The sequence below is a fragment of the Diuraphis noxia genome, unplaced genomic scaffold, assembly GCF_037042655.1.
Source record: "Diuraphis noxia isolate RWA-SAM2 unplaced genomic scaffold, SU_Dnox_SAM2 contig0004, whole genome shotgun sequence".
Lineage (NCBI taxonomy): Eukaryota > Metazoa > Arthropoda > Insecta > Hemiptera > Aphididae > Diuraphis > Diuraphis noxia.
In genome coordinates this window covers 47,499,801-47,521,901 of record NW_028301714.1, presented here as the reverse complement: position 1 = coordinate 47,521,901, position 22,101 = coordinate 47,499,801, and the positions used below count along the sequence as shown (strand labels likewise).

The window sequence follows — 22,101 nt, the reverse complement described above, 5'->3', positions numbered from 1 at the left end:
TACACTTTTTTTGATTAAAAAATTATAAGAATAGGTACATAGGCACAATTTTTTTTTATTAGCATTTGAAGTTCAAATATTGGCAAAAATTCGTCAAAACCATGAATAGTTGTAAATTATTTTCTAGTTCAAAATTCATAAAATTGTTTGTATTTACCTATTTACCTATTTATATCTAAGGTTAAAAAATTAAACACTAAGTTTTCCATAAGTTTTGCTTCAAATAGCTATAGAGAAAATTTGAAGCGTCATTATCGGAAAAATGTTTTGAGCGTTTGAGTTTTAAATTTTTATGAAATCGCGTAACGATAACGATTTATCCTCAAACTATAGGTATATGTATATCTATGATAATGTAAGGCAGTGGTCGGCAACCTTTTTAGACTCCCGGGCCACATTCATAAATTAAAAAAAGTTCGCGGGCCAGACAAAAATGAAAATTTTATATTCCAAATTATTTACCAAGAAAAAAAAATAACTGTTAAAATATATATTTTTTATACAATATGATTTTTTTTTTGGTTATGATATATTCAATTAAATTTCGTTGTTGTAGAATTTAAAGCGGGCCGCATGAAATAGACTTGCGGGCCGGATGCGGCCCGCGGTCCGCCGGTTGCCAACTACTGATATAAGGTATTATGAATTATGATAACTTTACTACATGCAATGTGTTTGGAAAAATTGATTAACCATGCCTTATGCAAAATGCGTCATAATTGAAAAATAAAATATTTGTTTCAAAATAGAATATGTATGGCAATATGACAATATTTATATATAATATATCCTAGACTGATAGTAGACTGACAAATCATCTCCGTTCAGAATCGTTTTTCGTATAATACAATGATACCATTGGTATATCATACCAATCATTTCATTCAAATTTAATCTACCCTAGTCAGAGGTCCACCCCACCCCCTAATGTACAACAGAGCTGTAACCACTTATTACCCTCTTTTTTTAATTTAAATTTTTACGAAACATTTTATCTAAACCACAAAAATGTTTAGGTATTCTAAAAATGTTCTGCGGACGTACCTATTTCAACGATTTATCTTCGACACTATTTCGTAATTTAGTTATTATACCTATTCAAAAGATATTTAAAACATTCCATTAACTTTAATAAAATCATCATTTTCAGCAAGCAATACAATTTTCAAAATATTAATACCAAAATAAAACTTTAGAGGAACTACATTTTCAATTTTAATTCATAAGGTTTTCTAGCTTAATTTGAAAACTACAATTTTTAACGGGCAAATGCAAACTTCATTAAAAAATAAAATAGTAAGCTATCCCCCTAAAACATTTTGGGATTTTGCTACCGAATTACAATTTTTGTAAATTCCCTTAAAATAATTTTGGTACCGTATTACACTTACCTAAATTCCCCTTAAAACATTTTACAAAAAAATTAGAACCATTTAGCGTAACTCGGAAGACACCACGTGGATGCGATGCTAATTATCCTCCAAAAATATTTATATTTTTAATTGAATTTATATTTCTTAATTTGTATTTAGAAAAATTCATATTTATCACATGTAATAATTCAATATTGAATATTGATAATTTGTTATTATATATCTATAAACAGTGGTATAGGTAACAATCTAGTTTACAACTATAGCGATAATAATGATACACTAATACCTATAGTTGGTTCTTCAAAGAGCATGATGATTAAATAAAATAATTTAGGACTAGATTAGATATAAATATTATATTATTATTATTATATGACCTTAAATTGCTATTTGATATAGTAAAAATTAATAATCAGGGCTGGACTGGGTCACTGTAATACTATTATACAGAAAGCAGGCGGAAATAATTAAATAAAAATATATATTTTTAAAGTTGCCAAAACACTAAAATATGAAATAATCAAATTTCTTATCCCCGAGAGTCTTATAACAAAATCAGAATTTTGATATCTCCATTATTTCGGGAGATATTACAATGGGTATATCCACGCGGGACACTCTATTTTTTTATTGGGGTTGTTCGCGCAACACGTAATGCGCAGGGTTGGGCAAGATACTCAAAAAAAAGTATCATGATACATGATACATGCATTTAGTGTATCAAGATACAAGATATATTGTGAATGTAGAAAAGATACAAGATACAAGATACATGTATCAAAGATACTTAGATACATGATACTTTTATGGTCGATTCACACTAACGGTACGGTCACGATCCTTCGATGGGTAAAATATATCTATATTTATATTATACATATCTATATTTTACCTATTGACAGACCATGACCGTACCGTAAATGTGAATCGGCCTTTATATTTCCAATCGAATTGTATTTACTATTAAACTTAAAACATCTATACATAATTCACTGTAGTGTCAATACATAAATACTTATAAAGTCATAATTATATTAAATAATACACTAAGTCAATAGGTAGGTACACATTATACATTTATAACTATTCCATCACTATATAATAGAAATACACCAACGGCCAGTTGACACAGTGACATAGTCACACTGAAGACAGAACGAATAGTAAAATGTATAGAATGGTATAACAATTAACAATTCGAATAGTATACTGTAATTGCTTATCTTTACTTTTATTTTCTATTTTATGCGGGAATACCTACACGGCTAGACAGTCACACTCATAATATCTAGGTAGCGGATTCATATTTTATGAGAACGAACATTTCAGTTGAGTGATTATCTATATAACTGTAGATACGTATATCGTATATGGGGCATGGGCTACGGATATACGGGCACCTTAATTTAATTTTATGTTTTTCAAATTATCTTACAGCTTTACAAGTTATAAAATCATCTGGTATATTTTTTCGGGCGAGACCGTTTTCGACCAAAAACGTACCCTTCCCTTTTCGGCCGATTCACTTTTCGACCAAATTTAAAAAAAGTCTATTCCCTTTTCGACCAAAATTGTACCCTTCCCTTTTCGGCCGATTCACTTTTCGACCAAATTTTAAAAAAACGCCAATTCCCTTTTCGACTAAAATCGTACCCTTCCCTTTTCGGCCGATTCACTTTTCGACCAAATTTAAAAAACATCGATTCCCTTTTCGACCAAAACAAAAAGTTTTGTAATATGATATGTAAAATAAAGAAAATAATATACAATATAATAATATACTTTAGAGTTTAGTTTATACTTACAGAAAATTATTAAAAGTATAAGTTGTATAAGATGTGTAAAATATATAAATAAATATTTATAATATTATAATAATATACTTATATATTATTTACATTAGTTTTGTACTTATATGTCACACTGTACATAATATTTTATAAAAAGAATAACATAATAATATACAATTTTTGTCAATAATTATTACGTATAATAGTAATGTGTATAATATAATATTAAGAAATAAACTAATAGGTGTATAATTGTTGTAAAATAATGGCAAATATTATTAAAAATATAAGATATATTATATAAAAAAAAATGATATAAGGTCAATATAATTGTGTTCTATCGTCGTCTGAGTTTTGTTAGCGCTTTTCATTACATTTGTTTGAAATAATTGTTTGACACCAACTTAACAAAATCATACCTAAAAATATTTTAGTGATATATTTACTATTAAGAAATAAAAACGCATAGCTATTTTAATAAATTATATACTGTAGGTACCTGTCAAGTTGTCCGTTTTGATAATCTGATATATATTTTTCATTTTTGGATTTTCTCTCTCTGATTGATCGATCTTGAGTACGGTTTGGCAAGTGAACACTTCTAAGTTTTATATAAATTTCAGTTTGTACCTCATCAATTAAAACCGCAAGCAAATTAAATATGGATGGAGATTCTTTATAAAAGCTTCGATTGAAATTTGCATGGAAGGATTCACAGTTATTAGTCGTGCGTTGTAAACTAGAACTTGCTGATGCCCATATTTCTGGAGGATAGTCACAATCGTCTGTTAAATAGTTGTCAATGAGATAGTCTGCATATTTGATAACTTTATCATCTATAGGACGATCAGCCATAAAGTTTTGAAGAAAACAATCTAAAACATTATTTGGTTCTAGAAAAAGCAATCCAAAAGTGTGGCGCAACCATAATCCAATTTCTGAAGATCGGTCTTGATATTCAGTAGCCAGTCCTACTTTTTGGATTTGGCGATACCAAGCTTGGGTTAAGTGGAACCTACACCCAATAATTTGAGTTTGTGGCCAAATTTCATGGACTGCGTTAATTATTGCTTTAATGTCTAGATACAATTCAGTACATACTTTTACAATAAAAGTATCTTGTATCTTTTGGCAAAAAAGATACAAGATACTGGTATAAAATGTATTATGATACATGATACGTGATACTTTAAAATTATGTATCATGATACAAGATACAATTGTATCTTTGATACTGCCCAACCCTGGTAATGCGTTTCTTAAAATGTCACAATATGTAATATGGAAATCAATTAAATATATATGTATTATTCTCTAATGGACTGTTGGCCAAAATACGTTGCATAATAGCATGAGATTCGGAATACAGTCGGTCGGCACTCTGACTGTCGATCGTCACGAATAAACGCTGCAACGGCGGGCACGTTTGGCGTCGGGAGGCGTACATGAGCTACCAACTTCCCGCCGACTGTACCGGCCGGATCTATGTATTATGTAGAATTGTAGAGCATGGGTCAGACTGGTCCACAGAGCACCGGTTGCAATAAGGTACACGATAGTACAAACTTGCTCAATAAAACTATTAATGACCCGACGACCCGACATGACCCGTGTATATTCTGCGATAAGGAATGCGTATCACATCATAATGGTCATTACACTAGTAATAACTACTAAGGCTCAAATGAGCCAGGGGGCATTGTATGCGGACAAATGCCGGCACCACACGGCGTCGGTGCCGTGTTCTGTTCCTGACTAGGCTGGCGCCCTCCGTTCCGTCATAGAACACGAGACCGGCCACCCGGCCACCCGGCCACCCGGCCATACCCAACGTCAGTACCATGTACGGGAACTCGTTCGTAACGCGCCGGATCTGCACGCCGGACACTGCACCACGCGCAGCAGCTAATCGGACTGCTGTGGGCGTGGTTTCGAAGGTGGCAACAACCAATGCATTGGTCAGCGCCGTCAAGTGACCGTACGCAATAACCAACCACAGACAATCATGGGCGGTTCATGTTAGTACACAGCGCCGCAGCAGGTGAAACCAAGATTATAAAAGGGAGTGCGGAGCACAAAATCAGTCAGTATTCCTTCCTATCTTACCATAGCAAGACCCACCCAGGGCAGACTTGCGTGGTATAACTTCCCTCCTACCTAACCGTAGCAAGACCCACTCGGGGCAGACTTGCGCGGTGTTGACTCTCCGCTCAACATCAAATTAAAAACCAAAAGAATACAGTCCACTCAACATCAAAATAAGAACAGGGGTTGAGGCTTCGACAACAAGCCAGGTCATAAGCCTGTGGAACTGTGGGGGAGGAACTGTTGGTTTGGAACTCGTGGATGTTTTTGGCAGAATTTCGAATGGACACCCGACACCCGTAGGTTTCTGCCATGCCCGGGTGAGGGGCGGCGGCCTCTCTTTCCAAATAGCGTGAACTGCCCGAAAAGCGATGCCGCCCATAAGCGGGAGGATTTGAACCGGCGATGGTGCGCGTTGCAACCCACGCTTTAATCCGCCCGACCAATACACACTTAATATCTTAAGATTTGATATTTCATACTGCTACTTTTTTTCCTATTAAAACCTACAGCATCAGGGGAAGTCATACTCCTACTTATAATATTACTGAATTTATACTTATATGTATATTGATATTATACAGAGTGATTTTTTTAAGTGGGTACACTAATTATCTCGAAAAGTATTGACTTTTTTCAAAATATTTTTTTACATGGTTTCAAGTTCTTAAAAGCCCAACGTTTTTATTACAAAATTATATTTTTAAATATTTTTTATCCTTATCATTTTTAAGTTTTTTACTTTATTGAATGACAACATAGAGTTTTAATTTCATATTCCAAAGCAGGATATTTTTCTAAGTATTTTGATATATAAAAATCGAATTTGGGGCTAGTAGTTTATGAGTTATAGGTATTTAAAGTTTAGATTGGCAGAGTGGAGTGGTTACGGGGTTACCCCGCAAAATATTTGTCCACTACTCCGCTTGTCTAAACTTTAAATACTTACAAGTTACAACAGTTATAACTCATAAACTGCTAGCCCCAAATTCGATTTTTATGTATCAAAATACTTAGAAAAATATTCTGCTTTGGAATATGAAATTAAAACTCTATGTTGTCATTCAAAAAAGCAAAAAACTTAAAAAATAAAACCATAATTTTTTAATAAAAACGTTGGTTTTTTAACAACTTGAAACCATGTAAAAAATATTTTGAAAAAATTAAATACTTTTCGAGATAAATAGTGTACCCACTTAAAAGAATCACCCTGTATTTTGAATTTTCTATGTAATCAACAAAGAAAAAGTTCCTGAATCCTATCCTTATAAAATTTGGGTGAAAATAAAAATACTATTGAATAAAATGTAATATTTTGTTAGTATAAATCAGTGCACTGAATCATGGTTCTCAACGGGAGCGATATCATCCCCCAGTGGGCGGTGAAGTGTCACTGGAAGACATTGAATTAGTTTTGGTTGGTAGGATGGTGATGGTGAATTAGTTTTAAGTGGTAGAAGGGCGGCAAGCGTGTTCACGCAAAAACGTTGTACATGGTGAGACCTAAAAATAACTAATACTTGATAATCCATATAATAACTATCAGTTACTAATAGCCAATAGGTATTATATGTTGAGAAATGCACAATAACTTATCTTTAATTGTTGACAAATTTATTATCTTTTTTTTTTGTACATTTGTAATCGATGACTGGCGTTGGTGGTACCTGACGTTAGTCATTTCAACCCTCAGCCGTCATCATTTATTGTGAACGAATATATACAATAGACAAATTTATTATCTTACGACATACGACCTAACCTAACCTAACCTAACGAGTATCAAACCTAATGTCGAAAAACTTGCTAAAAACCACCAAGTTCAATCATCTAACTGAAATCGTGTCTACAACACCAATAAAATTAACATTTTTTATTTGATTTTAAAATCTTTTTTAAAAGTAATATTTTTTCTAAATAAACTAAAAAATGTATTTATTATAAAAAAATAAAATTGATAAATTATTAAGTTTTTTTCAAATATTTAATTTAATTAATTTACTAGTACTATAATTAAAAAAATATGAAAATAAAATATTAATTATAAGATAATTATTTAAATTTTTTTTTAAATTGTCCAAATCATTAAATTCCTTCCTATCTCTCAGCCCATACCATTAATTATAGAATTTTCATATAGAAGGGCGTCAAAGAGTTGATTTCTACTCAAAGGACTGATGATATAAAAAAGGTTGAAAAACACTGGCTTAAATTGTGCTATTAAACCTAGGAAAGTGGGTCGATCGCTTATAAAAAATAGTAGGCCGAAACCCTTCCAGTCCGACCAAACTAATATTTGTTAAATTATTAATGGTATACAGTTAAATGTCTAATAAACATGTAAAATAAAGTAGGTTTATACACCGTACATTAGGTATAATATAAATGATAAATTATTTTCAAGTCAAATTGTCGTGGTTGGACTTAGTTTTGAAGTTATAACCTAATAAAGTTCATGATTTTTCATATGCGTATGCCTATATATTATTATGTATGTTTTATTTTACTGCGCTTTTCATGCATTTTTTTCTACGGTTTTTACGCTGAATTTTATAGAGCCTTAAGATCCATAGACCTATAGATCTATTGATCCATCCTTTAACCACAATAATTGGTGGACTATTTCTATATCTAAACCCTTTATACCTGCGAGAGGTCTGTTTTTCTAATTTTGTTTCCGGCAGTTTTGAAAACTTCTTAAAATTTGTTTATTTTTTATCGTTCCCCTCCCCCCATAAATGTCAATAACATTGTTATAGACGCTTTCGTTGGTTCGAAATGTGCATGAAAAAATTGAATACAAAGCTAAAGTATACTCATAAGTTGTTACATAGTACCAGTTGTATTTTTCAATTCGTAATGCGCTATGTCCGGTAGTATGCACGAAGGCCTAGGTTGGACGCCTATTTGACAGAATTTCTATAGTGGACACCCGTAGGTTGCTGCAATGCCCGGGTGGGGGGTAGTAGCCTCGTTCTCCAGACACCGTGGACTGCCCGATGACAGGTGCCAGCACTGCCAGCCGTGACCGAGGTTCGAACCGGCGGCGACGGTACGTGTTACAGTCGACGCCTTAGAACGCTCAGCCACACTAACCTAACCTAACCAGTTGTGCATAATATTTAAGATGCATATGATAGAATCATCAAAATGTCGAAAATTGTAAGGTTTATGGTAAAAAAGTATTCAATATATTGTAGTATTAATAATTAATTACCTACCTTAAGTCATCTTAATCATTATAAGTAGGTATAATATCATAAAAAATATATAGCATTAATACTTATAGTAATATTATAGGTTATAATAACAGACAGTCATATTATATTCAAAATCATTGAATTCAAATATAACCCATCCTTTACAATAATGACCTCTCTGGACACCTGCTGTTTAACAGAACAACTTCGCCAGATTTTTTTTTTGGGCATTAGTCATTATTACACAAGATATCACAAGTAAGGAAAAAAAAATTAGATTCAAAAAGGTCATACATCAACTGCGCCGGACGATATTGAGGTTTAAAAAAAGGTTATTATACAATAGATATTTGCGCTGACCAGCGGCGCGGCGTAGATACGATTTTTTTCTGGGGGAGGGGGGTTTTAAAATATATTTATGACACAAATTACAAGTTATTAATTAAACTAAACGTATTAGTATTATATAAGTATCACAGAAGATAAAATACCAATGTAAAAAGTTTTTTTTTGGGTGGTTGGGGGGGGGGGGTGGAAACCCCTCCCCCCGTAACTACACCACTGGCGCTGACGATACTAATCCGGACTAATCAAGTGAGAAATGTAAATACTCAATCCGGAGTACAAAAAATTACATTTTTAAAAAATTATTCTATATCATATGTGATGTATTTAATTATAATACGATTTTTGAAATTACAATTTATCTTATATGTTTGATTGTATTTGAGACTTAATAATTCAATTTAACTCAATTCAACATTTTCAACAAAAATGTTTAGTATTTTTGTACTAATACTTATAAATTATAATGTTAACGTAAACAGGGTGTCCCACAGAGATATGACATTCTGACAAATGAAATAGGTAACTTTTGTTCTAATCAATATTTAAAAAAAATTCTTTTAAATATAATTCATAGACACTTGTGCTACATTTTTTATTTTTTAATACTGAAAATAAACAACTTAAAAATTGATACAATTTTTTTTCGAAATATTCAATATAGCCAATTTGTAAATCTGATTTTTAGAAAAATTTAAATGGTAAAAACACTTATTTATAAGTCAAATGGCTGATTTTTTACAATTTTTTTAAGTATCAATATTTTCGTTAAGTAAATTACGATCTAGTTTATGTTAGAAACCTTGTAATTTCAAATAATAATAAATTTTTAAAACATATTTTATAAGAACATTTTTAAATAAGTGCATGTTAAAATCTAATTTTTTTTTTTTATTGTATTTATTTTAATATGTGATGTATAAACTATAAATTACTATAATTTACCTAACGAAAATATTGATATTTAAAAAAATTGGCCTTTTGACTTAAATAAGTGATTTGACATATAAATTATAAATTTTTCTTAAAATCAAATTTATAAATTGGCTATATTGAATATTTCGAAAAAAAATTTATCAATTTTTAGATTTTTTATTTTGAGTATTAAAAAATAAAAAATGTATTCTAAAAATGTAGCGCAAGTGCCTATTGATTATATTTAAAAGAAATTTAAAAAAAATATTGATTATAACAAAAGTTATTTCATTTGTGTCAGAATGTCAGATCTCTTTGGGACACCCTGTATACTTCACGTCTTATTAAAATGTATTAAAATAACACATCTAAAAATATTTATATTTTTCTGGTGCAATCGATCGATGTATACCTAATTAATTTGTAATAAATTTACTAGCGCAAAAGATGCGTGTATATGTTTTTAGTTAGAGATAAATTCGCCGGCGCAAAAGGTGTATAGATTTCAAATATTCTAGAAAAATTGGCGCTATCGAACAATCTTTTTTTAACTATTGAATATTACATTTTTGTCGATATTGGATTTATGTCGGCTTTTAAACATTCGTTGATATGTGTCTTTAGTTTTTAGTTTTAGTTTGTAAAAAAATGGCTTGAATTAAAAAGTAGAAAATCATTTTAATATTCAGTATACATATTCTATATAATTTAGTTTGATCGTTCATTAGGCGGCTAAATAATAAACAAACTCGTTTGTTCCATGATTACGTTGAGCTGTCGCCGGCAGAGGAGGCCGACGACCATTTTGTTTAGGCTTTGAAAAAAAAAACACTCGCGCCCGCGCCCTCTCGTCTATCGGCACCGTGGTCGCGGTACGAGATGACAAGGTACAACAGCGGCGGACACCCGCTGTGGCGCGTCCGTCGCTGATCGCTTATCGCTATTGTTAGCACCGCGGCGGCACGTACGCCAGCAGCTCGCCAGCAATTCATATTTTGTTCCCACGATAACGAGTAATATTATATTATGCACGATGACGTCACGTTATGACCGCGGATCTCGCGCATCTGGCGGCAAACCATACCTGTGTTCGTTCTGCGTCGTGCGTTGTCGGTGGCGGCCGGCACCGTCGGCGCAGCGGGCCAGCAGCCACCGCCGTCCGCCATCCAGCCAGTGGAGTACAACGACAGAGAAGGTGAACATCAGGCAGGAGTTTTCGTTGGGGTTATTTTTTCCATCTTTAACATCATAGTTCGGGCCGCCGTCGTCTTAACAACTAAATGGCAGAACAAGTCGGCGAGAGAAGGACGGAACGGCCACCGCAGAAGCCCTTGGCCCAAAAGCCGGTCATATGTGAGTAAGCCACCGCGCGCACGCTCTCCGCGGGGGGGTCATTCGTCCCACGCACAACGGTCGTCGTCGCCATTGACGATTTGGAGGCGGCACGTATAATTCACGTGCTTTGTCCCGAGCGCGCTTAATGTCATCACGGCCGTTCTCGCAGGACGCGTTTTTACGCTAGACGCGAAATCGTCGTCCTTCGTCTCTTCTCGCCTCCCCCTCTCGCCCGTGACTTCGGAAATGCGCGTCCCGGGATGATTGTTGTTTGTTTTTGTTTGTTGTCTGCTCGCCGCCAGCCGACGCGCCTAGACTGCTTGTGTGCACCGTTGGCGCGTTGTATTCGCACCCCCCCGCACGATCGTAAGCGTGTGAAGTGACTTTTAGGAAGTCTGAAATCATTATACTTCTACGTCCGGTGTTTGTTGTGGTTTACGTTTTATGGCATTATTACATCGTACACACGCGCATCGGCATCACGTCTCCGGTCCATCAAACCTCTACCCACACCTCTATCAGGCCACTGATGCTATTATCACCGCCAATCGAATTATTATTGATGTTTGGCATGCTCGCTACTTGGATCGACAGATAAAAGTTAACTTATCTACTATTGCTACTACTACGATTTAAGATATTATCTTAAATCGTCGCTACTGTGAATGTAGTATGTACGTAGTTGTTGTTATTGGCGGAGTTACACCTTTTACCTTTGTTATTGTTGTTATGGGTTGTTTTGTTGATAATGATGATGATGATGATGATAATAATAATAATAATAAATTGCCCCGACAACAATCTCCTGTTGGAAATTGATAGTGACGCTCGTCGTATTTTTAGTCGGATCGCTCGTTATTATGACGGATAGTCGACGGGTCTAAAATTGCACGGTCCGTAAATAAATGCGCATATTTTTATTCAGCCCCCTTCCTCCCTGAATTATTAACCTCTTCCACCTAGGTCATATTTACGACATATTTTATGTAACTAATCATCTGTCGCGAACTTGTAGAAGAGGCAAATCGAGTTCTTACATTTGTCCTTTTTTTTAGCCGTGAAAGTCACCGGTGTAGTCAAATGGTTCAACGTCAAAAGCGGCTATGGTTTTATCAATCGGTAAGTGCAATTTGGATTATTGGTATTTAAAAGAAATCAAAAATATCATGTATTTTTATACATAGGTACTTAAATTGTTATTATGTATCTGTTTAATCTTAATTTTCACTCCTATTATTGTTGAATTATTTCAAATTTCTGAAATGTTCTAATTTTTTCTTTGCTAGTATGAACAATTTAACTCAAAATTGTGTAGTTAATAAACATTAAAATAATATGTTTCAACAATAATAAATATTCAAACTATTTAATAAACATACGACTTAAATGTAAATATTAAATTACTAATCAAATTTATCAAAATTAAAAAATTAATCCAATCTTGACTTTTATACCTATTTCATTTAAGATAAAATATAAATACATTTAATAATTATCTATGTTATGTTATTTTTAGTAATGATACAAAAGAAGATATATTTGTCCACCAGGTAATTACATAATTATAAATATTTATTATTATTTAATATTTAATCATTATTTTAAAAATGTACACATTATATATTAAAGTTTTACTTATATGTATTTATATATATTTATAGTAATTTATTTTTTACTTAATAAAGATGTACTGTTATATTATCAATATACAGGTGTATCTGAAAAAACTATAGTAATTAACTGTCAAAACCTCCAGCTACTTATCTTTGAATTTATTAAATTATTTAAAATAATTGATATGTTAAACATTATCTACATTTTTGTAATTTATGCAAATTCAATTTATTTTTAAAAATACTCAAACTAAAATTTTAAAAGCATGACATGTGCAATGTCTTATGTGTAATATTTACACTAATTTTTAATTATTGAAAACTAAAAAATAAAAATCACAATAGTAAATTATATTAATTTTTTATAAAAGGAAGTTCCATTACAATAAAAGTTATCTTAAACAATACATAATTTATGTTATATTTCTGTTAAAATACATTTTAATATGGTCAAAGTATGAAAGTTATTTTGATTTTAGTTATCTATCAATTATACATATATTGGTAATAGGTATAAATTTTATTTTTTAAGTTTTAATGGTGTCTATCTGACTTAATTTTTTAAACTTTGAAGTACAACCATAAATATTTATTCTTAGATGCATACTCTTATTTCAGTCTGCTATAATCAAGAACAATCCGAAGAAAATTGTACGCAGTGTTGGTGATGGTGAAACCGTAGAATTTGACGTTGTTGAAGGTGAAAAAGGCCACGAAGCAGCAAATGTTACTGGTCCAGATGGAGAAGCTGTTAAAGGATCTCCTTATGCAGCTGAAAAAAGGAGAAGCAACTATCGCCAGTGGTTTTATGGACGCCGTCCTAATACCCGCCCGAGAAATGGTGGTCAACCTCCAAGAAATAGTAGTCCAAATGGTATGTATTAATATTATTATTAATTTATATAATAATTCTGCAAGTATATATTTTTTACAATATGTCCATAGGTGACAAGGAAGAAACTGAAAATGAAGTAGGAGAACAACCAAGACGTTACCGCCAACCTCGTCAACAGAATTGGTATAACAGTTATCGAGGAAATCGAAGAGGTCCCCCACCAAATAGGGGAGAAGGTGGTGATTACAATGTAAGAATTATTTTTAGGATTACCTATAAAAATTGTTAAAATGTTTATTATTTCTATTTAAAGATTGAGAAAATTTAATGGTTCTTTAATTACTAATTTATTATTAAAGTTCCTAGTTTCAGTTGTTACAATCTTAAATTTTTTAAATTATTTTAGTACATATATATTGAGCTATTTAATTATATTAAATTTGTGTCTGAAATTAAAAAACTGTATTCATTGTGGGTTTTGTTTTTAGGGTGGAGATAACTATGGATATGATAGTTCACCTCCTGGTAGAGGCAGAGGTCGTGGAATGGGTGCTCCGAGACGTTTCTTTAGACGAGGCAGTGGATTTAGAGGGAGCCGTGGTACAGGAGGTCCACCCCGAAGACCATACCAAGATGAAAATCAGGTAAAAATATGGTATGGTAGTATTGAAGATTTTTTTAATCATTTTATTTTTTAAATGTATTAGGACAATGAATATAACCAAAGTGATGAAAATGGAGCGAATAGACCCCGTCCTCGCTACCGCCGCCGCAATAATCGTTCAAGGGCAAGAAGTGATGGTCCTCCAAGAGCCAACAGCCAAAGTGACAACGAATCCAAACAAAAAGTAATATGTACATAATTTTATGTCTTATCTTATTATATTATGTTTAAGATTAAAAGCATGATTGAAGTATGGGTTACTTTTAGTTTTTATTCAAAGCATTACATTATAAAGAAAACTTGTAAATAGATATAAATTTACCTTTCTTTTATTATACTTTAGTTAACATTACACAAACTTATGATTTATTTTTACTTTTGTTTTCAGAATTTTGGAGGTGAAACGTTGGAACTGGATGAAAGTAGCCATGCTTAAACATCTGATTAAGTTGCAAACAGTATATTTATCATAGAATCTTGTTTTAATTTTCTCTTACGCATTTGTGTTTTTCATGTATCTAATCTCGGACGTTTTATTTGTTCCACTCGCCATGATTATGACTCTAACAAGTTCTACTATAATCAATTTGGTTTTTTGATTGCCTACATCTTTTGATATGTATTAACTCTTCTATTACAATCCAAAAAAGACCTGGGTTGTCGGTTATCTTGCTTGATCTTGATCTGTAAATCGTTCATCTTTAAAGTTTAATGCATGATAATTTTTCCTATTTACTTTTTTTTTATAATTATCACAAAGAAAAAAATAATTTTTTTTATGAAACATAAATGTGTTGAATACAATAAAAATATTGATTAATACTATATTTTAGACAAGCAATGTGTGCATGAGTAAATGGAGGAAAAACGAAATATATATTTGTATAATTTCGTATATATTAGAATTGTTTTATTACTATGTCAAACCTTATTATTTATTCTAAAAATTAAGTTAAGACAAACAGAAGAGGTACATGTAATTTTTTACCTAAAACTTAAATCATTTTTGTACCACAGTACACATATCAATTTATTAAATTATTTTCATACTAGTTATCAAACATTTGTAATATGTTTGAGAAATAATTAGCAAAGGTAATATTTTAGATTTAGAATAAAATATATCTGTATATTTCGATATATAAATATATATTTATAATTTATTATATATTTTGTCAAACTAAGATATAATTTTCATATTAGTTAAAAGTTTTTTTTAAACATTTTATATACCAAAGTTGTTTTAATATCCAAATAAGATCAGTAAAACAGTACCTGTATTTTATTGTTTTGATATGAGACCGGTATTAATTTTCGAAGCAAACATGAATCTTATTCAACTTGGTGGCTCCGTGCTCTAAAAAAATTTTATTTTCAGAAGGCATCACCTATGAAAAATATTCATACCAAGGTTATTGTTATACTATGATGTTACTTTATGATACTATCTACATTATATGAGCAGCCTTAAAGTCCTAATGACTATTAGGAGCAAAACCCTTAGGACCACCCCATTTTAGCTATTGATTTAACATCATTTGTTTGGGGGGTTCGGAGCAACTGTATCTTACTTAAATGTGAAAGTGAAATTATGTTTTACTTGCTAAATTTGTTTAAGGTAAATGTTATTGACAATATAAAATTAAAAAGTGTTTGAATATATTTGGATGTTCTGATTTGTGCACTTATCAATTGTCAAATTAAGTCACGTTTGTATTTATAATGACTAATATATTTAGAAAATTGTCGGGTGGATATTTTTATTATTTATTTTATTTAATCTATTTTAGTGACTAATTATTGAAGAAATTGTTTTTAAAATTTTACTCATCAGTATCATATTTTAGGTTAAAACCACACATACTACCTTAGCCAGAAGCGATTAAAGGTTTATACGTCTTCTGATCTACTTTTAATTTATTCAGATTTTTTTTTCTTTGGGGTGGATAGTATAATACAGAATTAAAACTTAACATTTTTTGATGATAATTTAAAGTAGGTATTTATATGGTTGTTATTTGTTTTTGATTCATAACTGATGAACTAAAAAAGAAATTTAATTATTTTATGTGTGAATATCAGACGTAATAATAAAGATGCATTAGATGTTATGCGTGGTTCATGCGAATTTTGCACACACGTTCGTCGCACAGTCATCTCGCTGCAGTATTAAATGCATCACATATTCGCATTAAAAAAAAAAAAAAGATAAGAAAATCCAACATTTCAAAATTTAATAAATAGCTCAAAAATAAAATAAAAATATCTTGTGAATATATCAAGTATCTGCGGTTAACTGTTTTTGAGTTACATCATATTACAAAATCGATTTTGTCGAAAACTGAGAATAAGTACCTAGGTACTCATCGGAAAATCATGAAGATTTCAACGGAAGTCTAACGTTTTCAATATCGAATGTGAATGGGAATCTTAAAGGTTAATGTCAGTTTATGACGGGGGCTAGTTCTGCCTATGGGTATACACTTCTCATATAAGTACAAAAGTTGTACATATCATTTGGAATTTTAACATAATATGACTGTTGAAACTGTTAGTTCGATTGTTTTAGACGATTAGATGCGAAGAAATTATCAACTCGCTTGGTAGTAGATACATGGGGCTAAGCAATGTGAAAACAGTACTGCTCCCATGTGGTGATTCATAACGGGGGGGGGGGAAGAAAGATAGATACCTTCCTACATAATAATATGTTTAGGTACTAGATTAAAAAATCTCGGATATAACGTTAATAAATCGAAACTGTTGGTGGCTTTAGCAATTAGTAATTTTAATAAATAAATTATTTTATGAAAAATAACATATACATTTCTCACACACACCACTCAGAACATAAAATTAAATAATATGTAATTAACTGGTACCAAATAAATAAACTCTTGAGATAAATGATACGTCAAGATACCAAATAAACAATCTTCAAAGATATCAAATTGTACAGTCAAATACGTATGTTTGAATATTTCAATCTTATAATTGCTTATCTTGTGTATATTATGTAGGTACATTTATGGTTTTATGTAATAGATATTTTATGCCTATTGGCCATTATTAAAAAAGTAATTTTGTTCAGTAACAAGTTAATTGTTTGGTTGAATGTTATTCTTTCATCACTGGCTCACTGCAGATTACAGCTGCACAAAACCAATAAAAATCGACAAAAAACATATAAGTAAACTTTTACTTGGCCAAGTTACTGATTTATTATAAATACACATTATATTTTTTAATAAACATTTTTTTAACGCTTTAATGTAAAATGTAAAATGAAGAATGATGTATATATGTATTGTGTATAAAATAATATTTTATAGGCTTTTACTTTATACATGGATTGGCGCAGTCAGGAGGGTTTTATGTGTTTGACCTCCCTCCCATAGGTTTCTTCTCTGATAAACTTATTATTTATAAGCAAAAACTTGGTTTAAATCATACTTAACCCCCAACACACTTTTCTCAATCCTGGCAACTGGCCACAGTGTATAGATTAGGACGATTTTTACTATTATTCCCATAAGGTATGCGTGTTATGATGTTAGATATTATATTTAAACATGATTAGTTAAACGATATAAGTTGGTTTAACAATTTAAAGTAGAAGGTTTCTTCCACTTTGAATTAATGAATACTTGTGGAATCTATATATGTACCAATACATTATAATAAATGTAGATATCTTATAATCCTTCCTCTTTACAATAAATTATCTATTAATTAATAGGTATTATATGTATTATAATTAATTATATAATATATGCGTATTAGTCATCATCATTCATCACTCGTCAAATTTTAAATAAATTAATACGTTCAAATGTAATTTTTTGATCTGTTTTTTATTTTATTAAAAAAAAAAAAAAAACATCAAACATTTATAAACCATATAAAATGAATAAATAACTAGCTAATAAGTAATAGTACACAAATTACATAGTAAATTTAATAATTATAATATTTTCTACAATAAAACACTTACATTATACATTTTCAACATACCTACGTAGGTCACCGACTGCAGTATAGATACCTACTATAATATTATAATATTATATTGTACAACATCGAATTTTGAAGAAATAAATACTACCTATAGGTACCTATCATAACTATTATGCCTAGTTACTATTTAAAACCAATATAGGTACGTGTTACAAAATTATTATTAGTATTCAGTATCTAATTAATATTTTTTATATAACACACAAGTGATTTATATATTTATATTGTGTCTGTTGCAAATACGCAACATCCAGGTATAGTATATTTGTTACAATAATATGAACGTTATTATTACAAACAATTGATGAGATAAAAAAAAAATAATAATAATAATACTGACTGGCGAGGTTAGTTACGTTTTATACCTATATATATATACAACATAAGAAATCATTTTAAATACAAATAGTTATATTCCTATTCTAATTTACAAACTTTGCTTGAATGATTAAAATTTTTATTTGTATACCTAACTACGTATGATCCGAAGATCATGATTGTTAACAAATCGCTTTTAACACACCTGTATGAATATTGATGTGTGACGCATGAATAATATTATGTATAATTTTTTACAAAACAAAAGCAGTAAACAAATAGTTGAACAATTGGCGAACAATATTGTTTAATTTATGCTGTCATATATGTAAGTAGGTATAGTTAAACCGAAAATGCAAAATGAAAGTTGTCACTACCTATATATTTTTGTTATTAAAAATAACTATACACACAACGAGTCGTAAATATATCGGTACCTACTCGTACTTAATGTAGGCACAGATAGACTGATTTTTTTTTACATACTTATTGCAATAATTATCATGAAATTAGTTATACCTAATTAGGTGTATTTGATGATTTTCTTCATTAGTATACATCGTAATAAAATAATTTCTACCTAATATGTCTTAATTATTATTAATAATATAATAGTAATAAATTATAAATTATTCTAAAATAAAATAAAGAACATTGGTATATTAATCTAATGTAATGTACACATGTAGGTCTACAAAAAAGTATTTGTTGTTGTTAATCGTCTCATATAGATAGGGAAATTACATTTAAATTTGTTGGTAATTCAATTAAAATTTAAACCCGTCTAAAGTTGCTAGAGCTGATAAGCAGTAATCATTTTCATTATGTCTAGAAATCAGTTTTTAAAATGTTATTTGTTTAAAGGAAATGTCAATTTTTTTAATTTTATTTATTATTTCATACCATCATATATGATAGCAACTTTTAGACATAATATTTTTTGTTCACACATTGGAAATGTACCTATAAAACAAAAAAACTGCACGCACACCAGCAATAAGGTAGTCATTCGTAAACGTAATTTAATATACGCCATGGATATTAAAGTCATGTAACACAATCTGTACCTGCAAATATTATCAGGATTGATGTATATTATTGAATATATACGTTTGGCGATGATTGGCCAAGTTATTCGATATTTTTACTTTCAGTATTTGATCTGCAGTTGTTCCAAATGATAAACACATTTTGAAATAGCCTAACGCGTAGAATTAATAAGATACCTAGGTACGGTTTAAATTTTCGATTGTTGTTGATTTCATTCCAAGGCACGTCAACAGATAGATAGGGTACATAAATCGTCGTTGAATAGCAAAAATATTAAACTTATTAATATACACTTATAAGTTATACGTAGGTACAAATGTAAAATACAATGTACGAATACAATGTACGAATAAAAGTAGGTATATAATAGATACGTGACAATATGTGTAATTTGTCTTGTCCTCGGCTTCTACATTATCTTGATCATAATCTAAATAATATGTCTAATGTATCTACCTAATATTATATAGTACCAGAGGCGCCAGGTTCAGAAAATTTCACAGGGGCGGCTCACTATGTTTTATAAACACATGCACAGTTTTAGCTAAGTAATTTAATTTTCTTTAAATAAATTGTTAAACAATTATACTAAAATATTGGTATTTGTTGTTTTATATCTTACAACAGTTAAATAGTATTATTAGACATTTTAATTTAAATCATAAAAACCAGAAGACAAAAGTTAAAAATACCAATTTAATTTTTAAAGTTATATATGTTTTGTATAGAAAATGTATTTTTCCGCACTTAAGAATTATTGTTTATGAATTGGTTTGCAACAGTTTCTAAATTTATTTCTTCATCACGGTGAACACGAAGAATGGAAATATTATTTAAAATGTGACAGAATAGGTATAGTGTATAATATTATTTTATATCAAACCACTATCATACCAATTCATACGGTTAATCAGACACCAATTGACCAATTATTAACCAAGAACCTAATTGATTACCAAAATCTAGACTTTTTCTCTGTTATTAATATCGGAAATTTTTTTATTTTTCTCAATCAATCTATCATGAATGAAATTAGTACTTTGATGGCACTTTACAATTTGAGAACCGTGGGAGGGGGCTGAGCTCCACTTTATCGAGCTCATGTGGGGAGTTGCAGAGCCCAAGACCCCCTTGTACTCGGCGCCCCTATATAGTACTATACTTACGCATAATTTAGTCATCTTAATGGAACCTTACTTAAATCGTATACTTATATCTATAACATAATTATTTAGCAATATAAGAATTATAGGTGACTGCATGTAGTAGGTACCTACCTCTAAGGTCAATATGGTAAATCGTACATAATTTGATTAAACCTATATATATGTATTTATGACAACACAAAAAAAATATCCGTTTACCGGAAATGTATAAAGTGTAAAAGTGTGTGTTTGAAAATACCTATATATACTACTTATACATAGGAAATAAGCTGGCTCTGTAGAGTATGACAAGACTAAGAAATCTTATATAATAATATGTATCTATAAATAATATGTACGTATATATATAAGTAGGTTAATATTATATACAAAAGCGAAATGTTCAATACGTAAGATTGTTCCTGATGTAAGCTTTCTTCCTATTTTCGTGCCTGTGGCACTTGCCCCACCACGTTTTTTTCGTGCACACCCGCACGCGTTTCAATACAAAACATTTTGTCTGCACCACGTTGAAGAACAGCTTGCCGATCAGGTTCGCGGATCCGGTGCCGATTGTTTTCAAACACGACCGGAACCTGTAATATACATTCGTTATTAGTGACTGGTGATTATAATAGATCATTCATTATATTGTTGGATAGGTGGTAAAGGGTTTTTTCACATAAAAAATATAGTATACACAACTATATTATGCGGTTATTACTTTATTAAGTACGATAGAAGTAAGTATATTATCAAATGCGTATACATATAATGCATATTATGATTACGTCGGTTGTTACGATTTTGACGAGAGAAAAATGTCGTCATGAAAATGAGTGAATTTAATATTATGACGTGTAAAGGCAAAGTGATTATTATTTGGGAAAGTTGTTCATAACGGAAATCGAGAAGGTTAGGTATAACTTAAATTGCATTAAAAGGTCTCGTGGAACGAATTCGATGACAATGATGTGTGTACCTATCATTTTTATTTTATACATAACATAATAAATAATAGCCAATAGGTCCTACGTACGTTATTATATAGTCACTTCTTATTAAAGTCACCACGATCAGTAGCGTACGCAGGGGGGCCCTCTTCATTGACCATATTTTTTATTATTATTTGTTTTAATATTTATCGATGATTTAATACAGACATACAGTGTCTTAAATCGTGTATTTACCTAATCATTACAACCATAGTCTATAAATATAAATGATAACTAACTATTGAACTGATATTATCAACAATCCGAGCATCGTTAAGTGATTTTTTATTTTCAAGCCCCCTCTCCTTACACCACGTTACACGTTTTTTTAGGACATCTATGATCTATTATATACAATATTAATTATGTATAGTGCTATCCGTCATCATGCGGGGAGGTACGTTTATTGTTCGTGATG

The 22,101-nt window shown here is 30.8% G+C and overlaps 2 protein-coding genes across 2 annotated transcripts in view; one reads left to right on the top strand and one right to left on the bottom strand.

Moving 5' to 3' along the window:
- Positions 1 to 10,863: 10,863 nt before the first annotated feature.
- On the top strand, positions 10,864 to 15,055 carry yps (Y-box binding protein ypsilon schachtel). Its single transcript, XM_015512846.2, has 8 exons — positions 10,864 to 11,064; positions 12,102 to 12,165; positions 12,563 to 12,596; positions 13,278 to 13,533; positions 13,605 to 13,744; positions 13,983 to 14,138; positions 14,202 to 14,342; positions 14,547 to 15,055. Exons 1-8 carry the CDS (start codon positions 10,992 to 10,994, stop codon positions 14,592 to 14,594), a joined length of 912 nt encoding a protein of 303 aa, XP_015368332.1. The 5' UTR covers positions 10,864 to 10,991; the 3' UTR covers positions 14,595 to 15,055.
- Positions 15,056 to 17,993: 2,938 nt separating this feature from the next.
- GIIIspla2 (Phospholipase A2 group III) overlaps positions 17,994 to 22,101 on the bottom strand; it is a 48,392-nt gene continuing 44,284 nt past the window's right edge. The window contains exon 4 of the mRNA XM_015512825.2: positions 17,994 to 21,284. Coding sequence (XP_015368311.1) covers positions 21,092 to 21,284 — 193 coding nt within the window. The 3' untranslated portion in view covers positions 17,994 to 21,091. The remainder of the gene's footprint in view (positions 21,285 to 22,101) is intronic.

What these genes read in the sequence shown, in the direction of transcription:
- yps (XM_015512846.2), top strand. Translation starts at nt 10,992, where the DNA reads ATGGCAGAACAAGTCGGCGAGAGAAGGACGGAACGGCCACCGCAGAAG. An exon ending in AAGAAATAGTAGTCCAAATG is followed by an intron (nt 13,534 to 13,604) that starts GTATGTATTAAT and finishes ATATGTCCATAG; the next exon opens with GTGACAAGGAAGAAACTGAA. An exon ending in GAGAAGGTGGTGATTACAAT is followed by an intron (nt 13,745 to 13,982) that starts GTAAGAATTATT and finishes TTTTGTTTTTAG; the next exon opens with GGTGGAGATAACTATGGATA.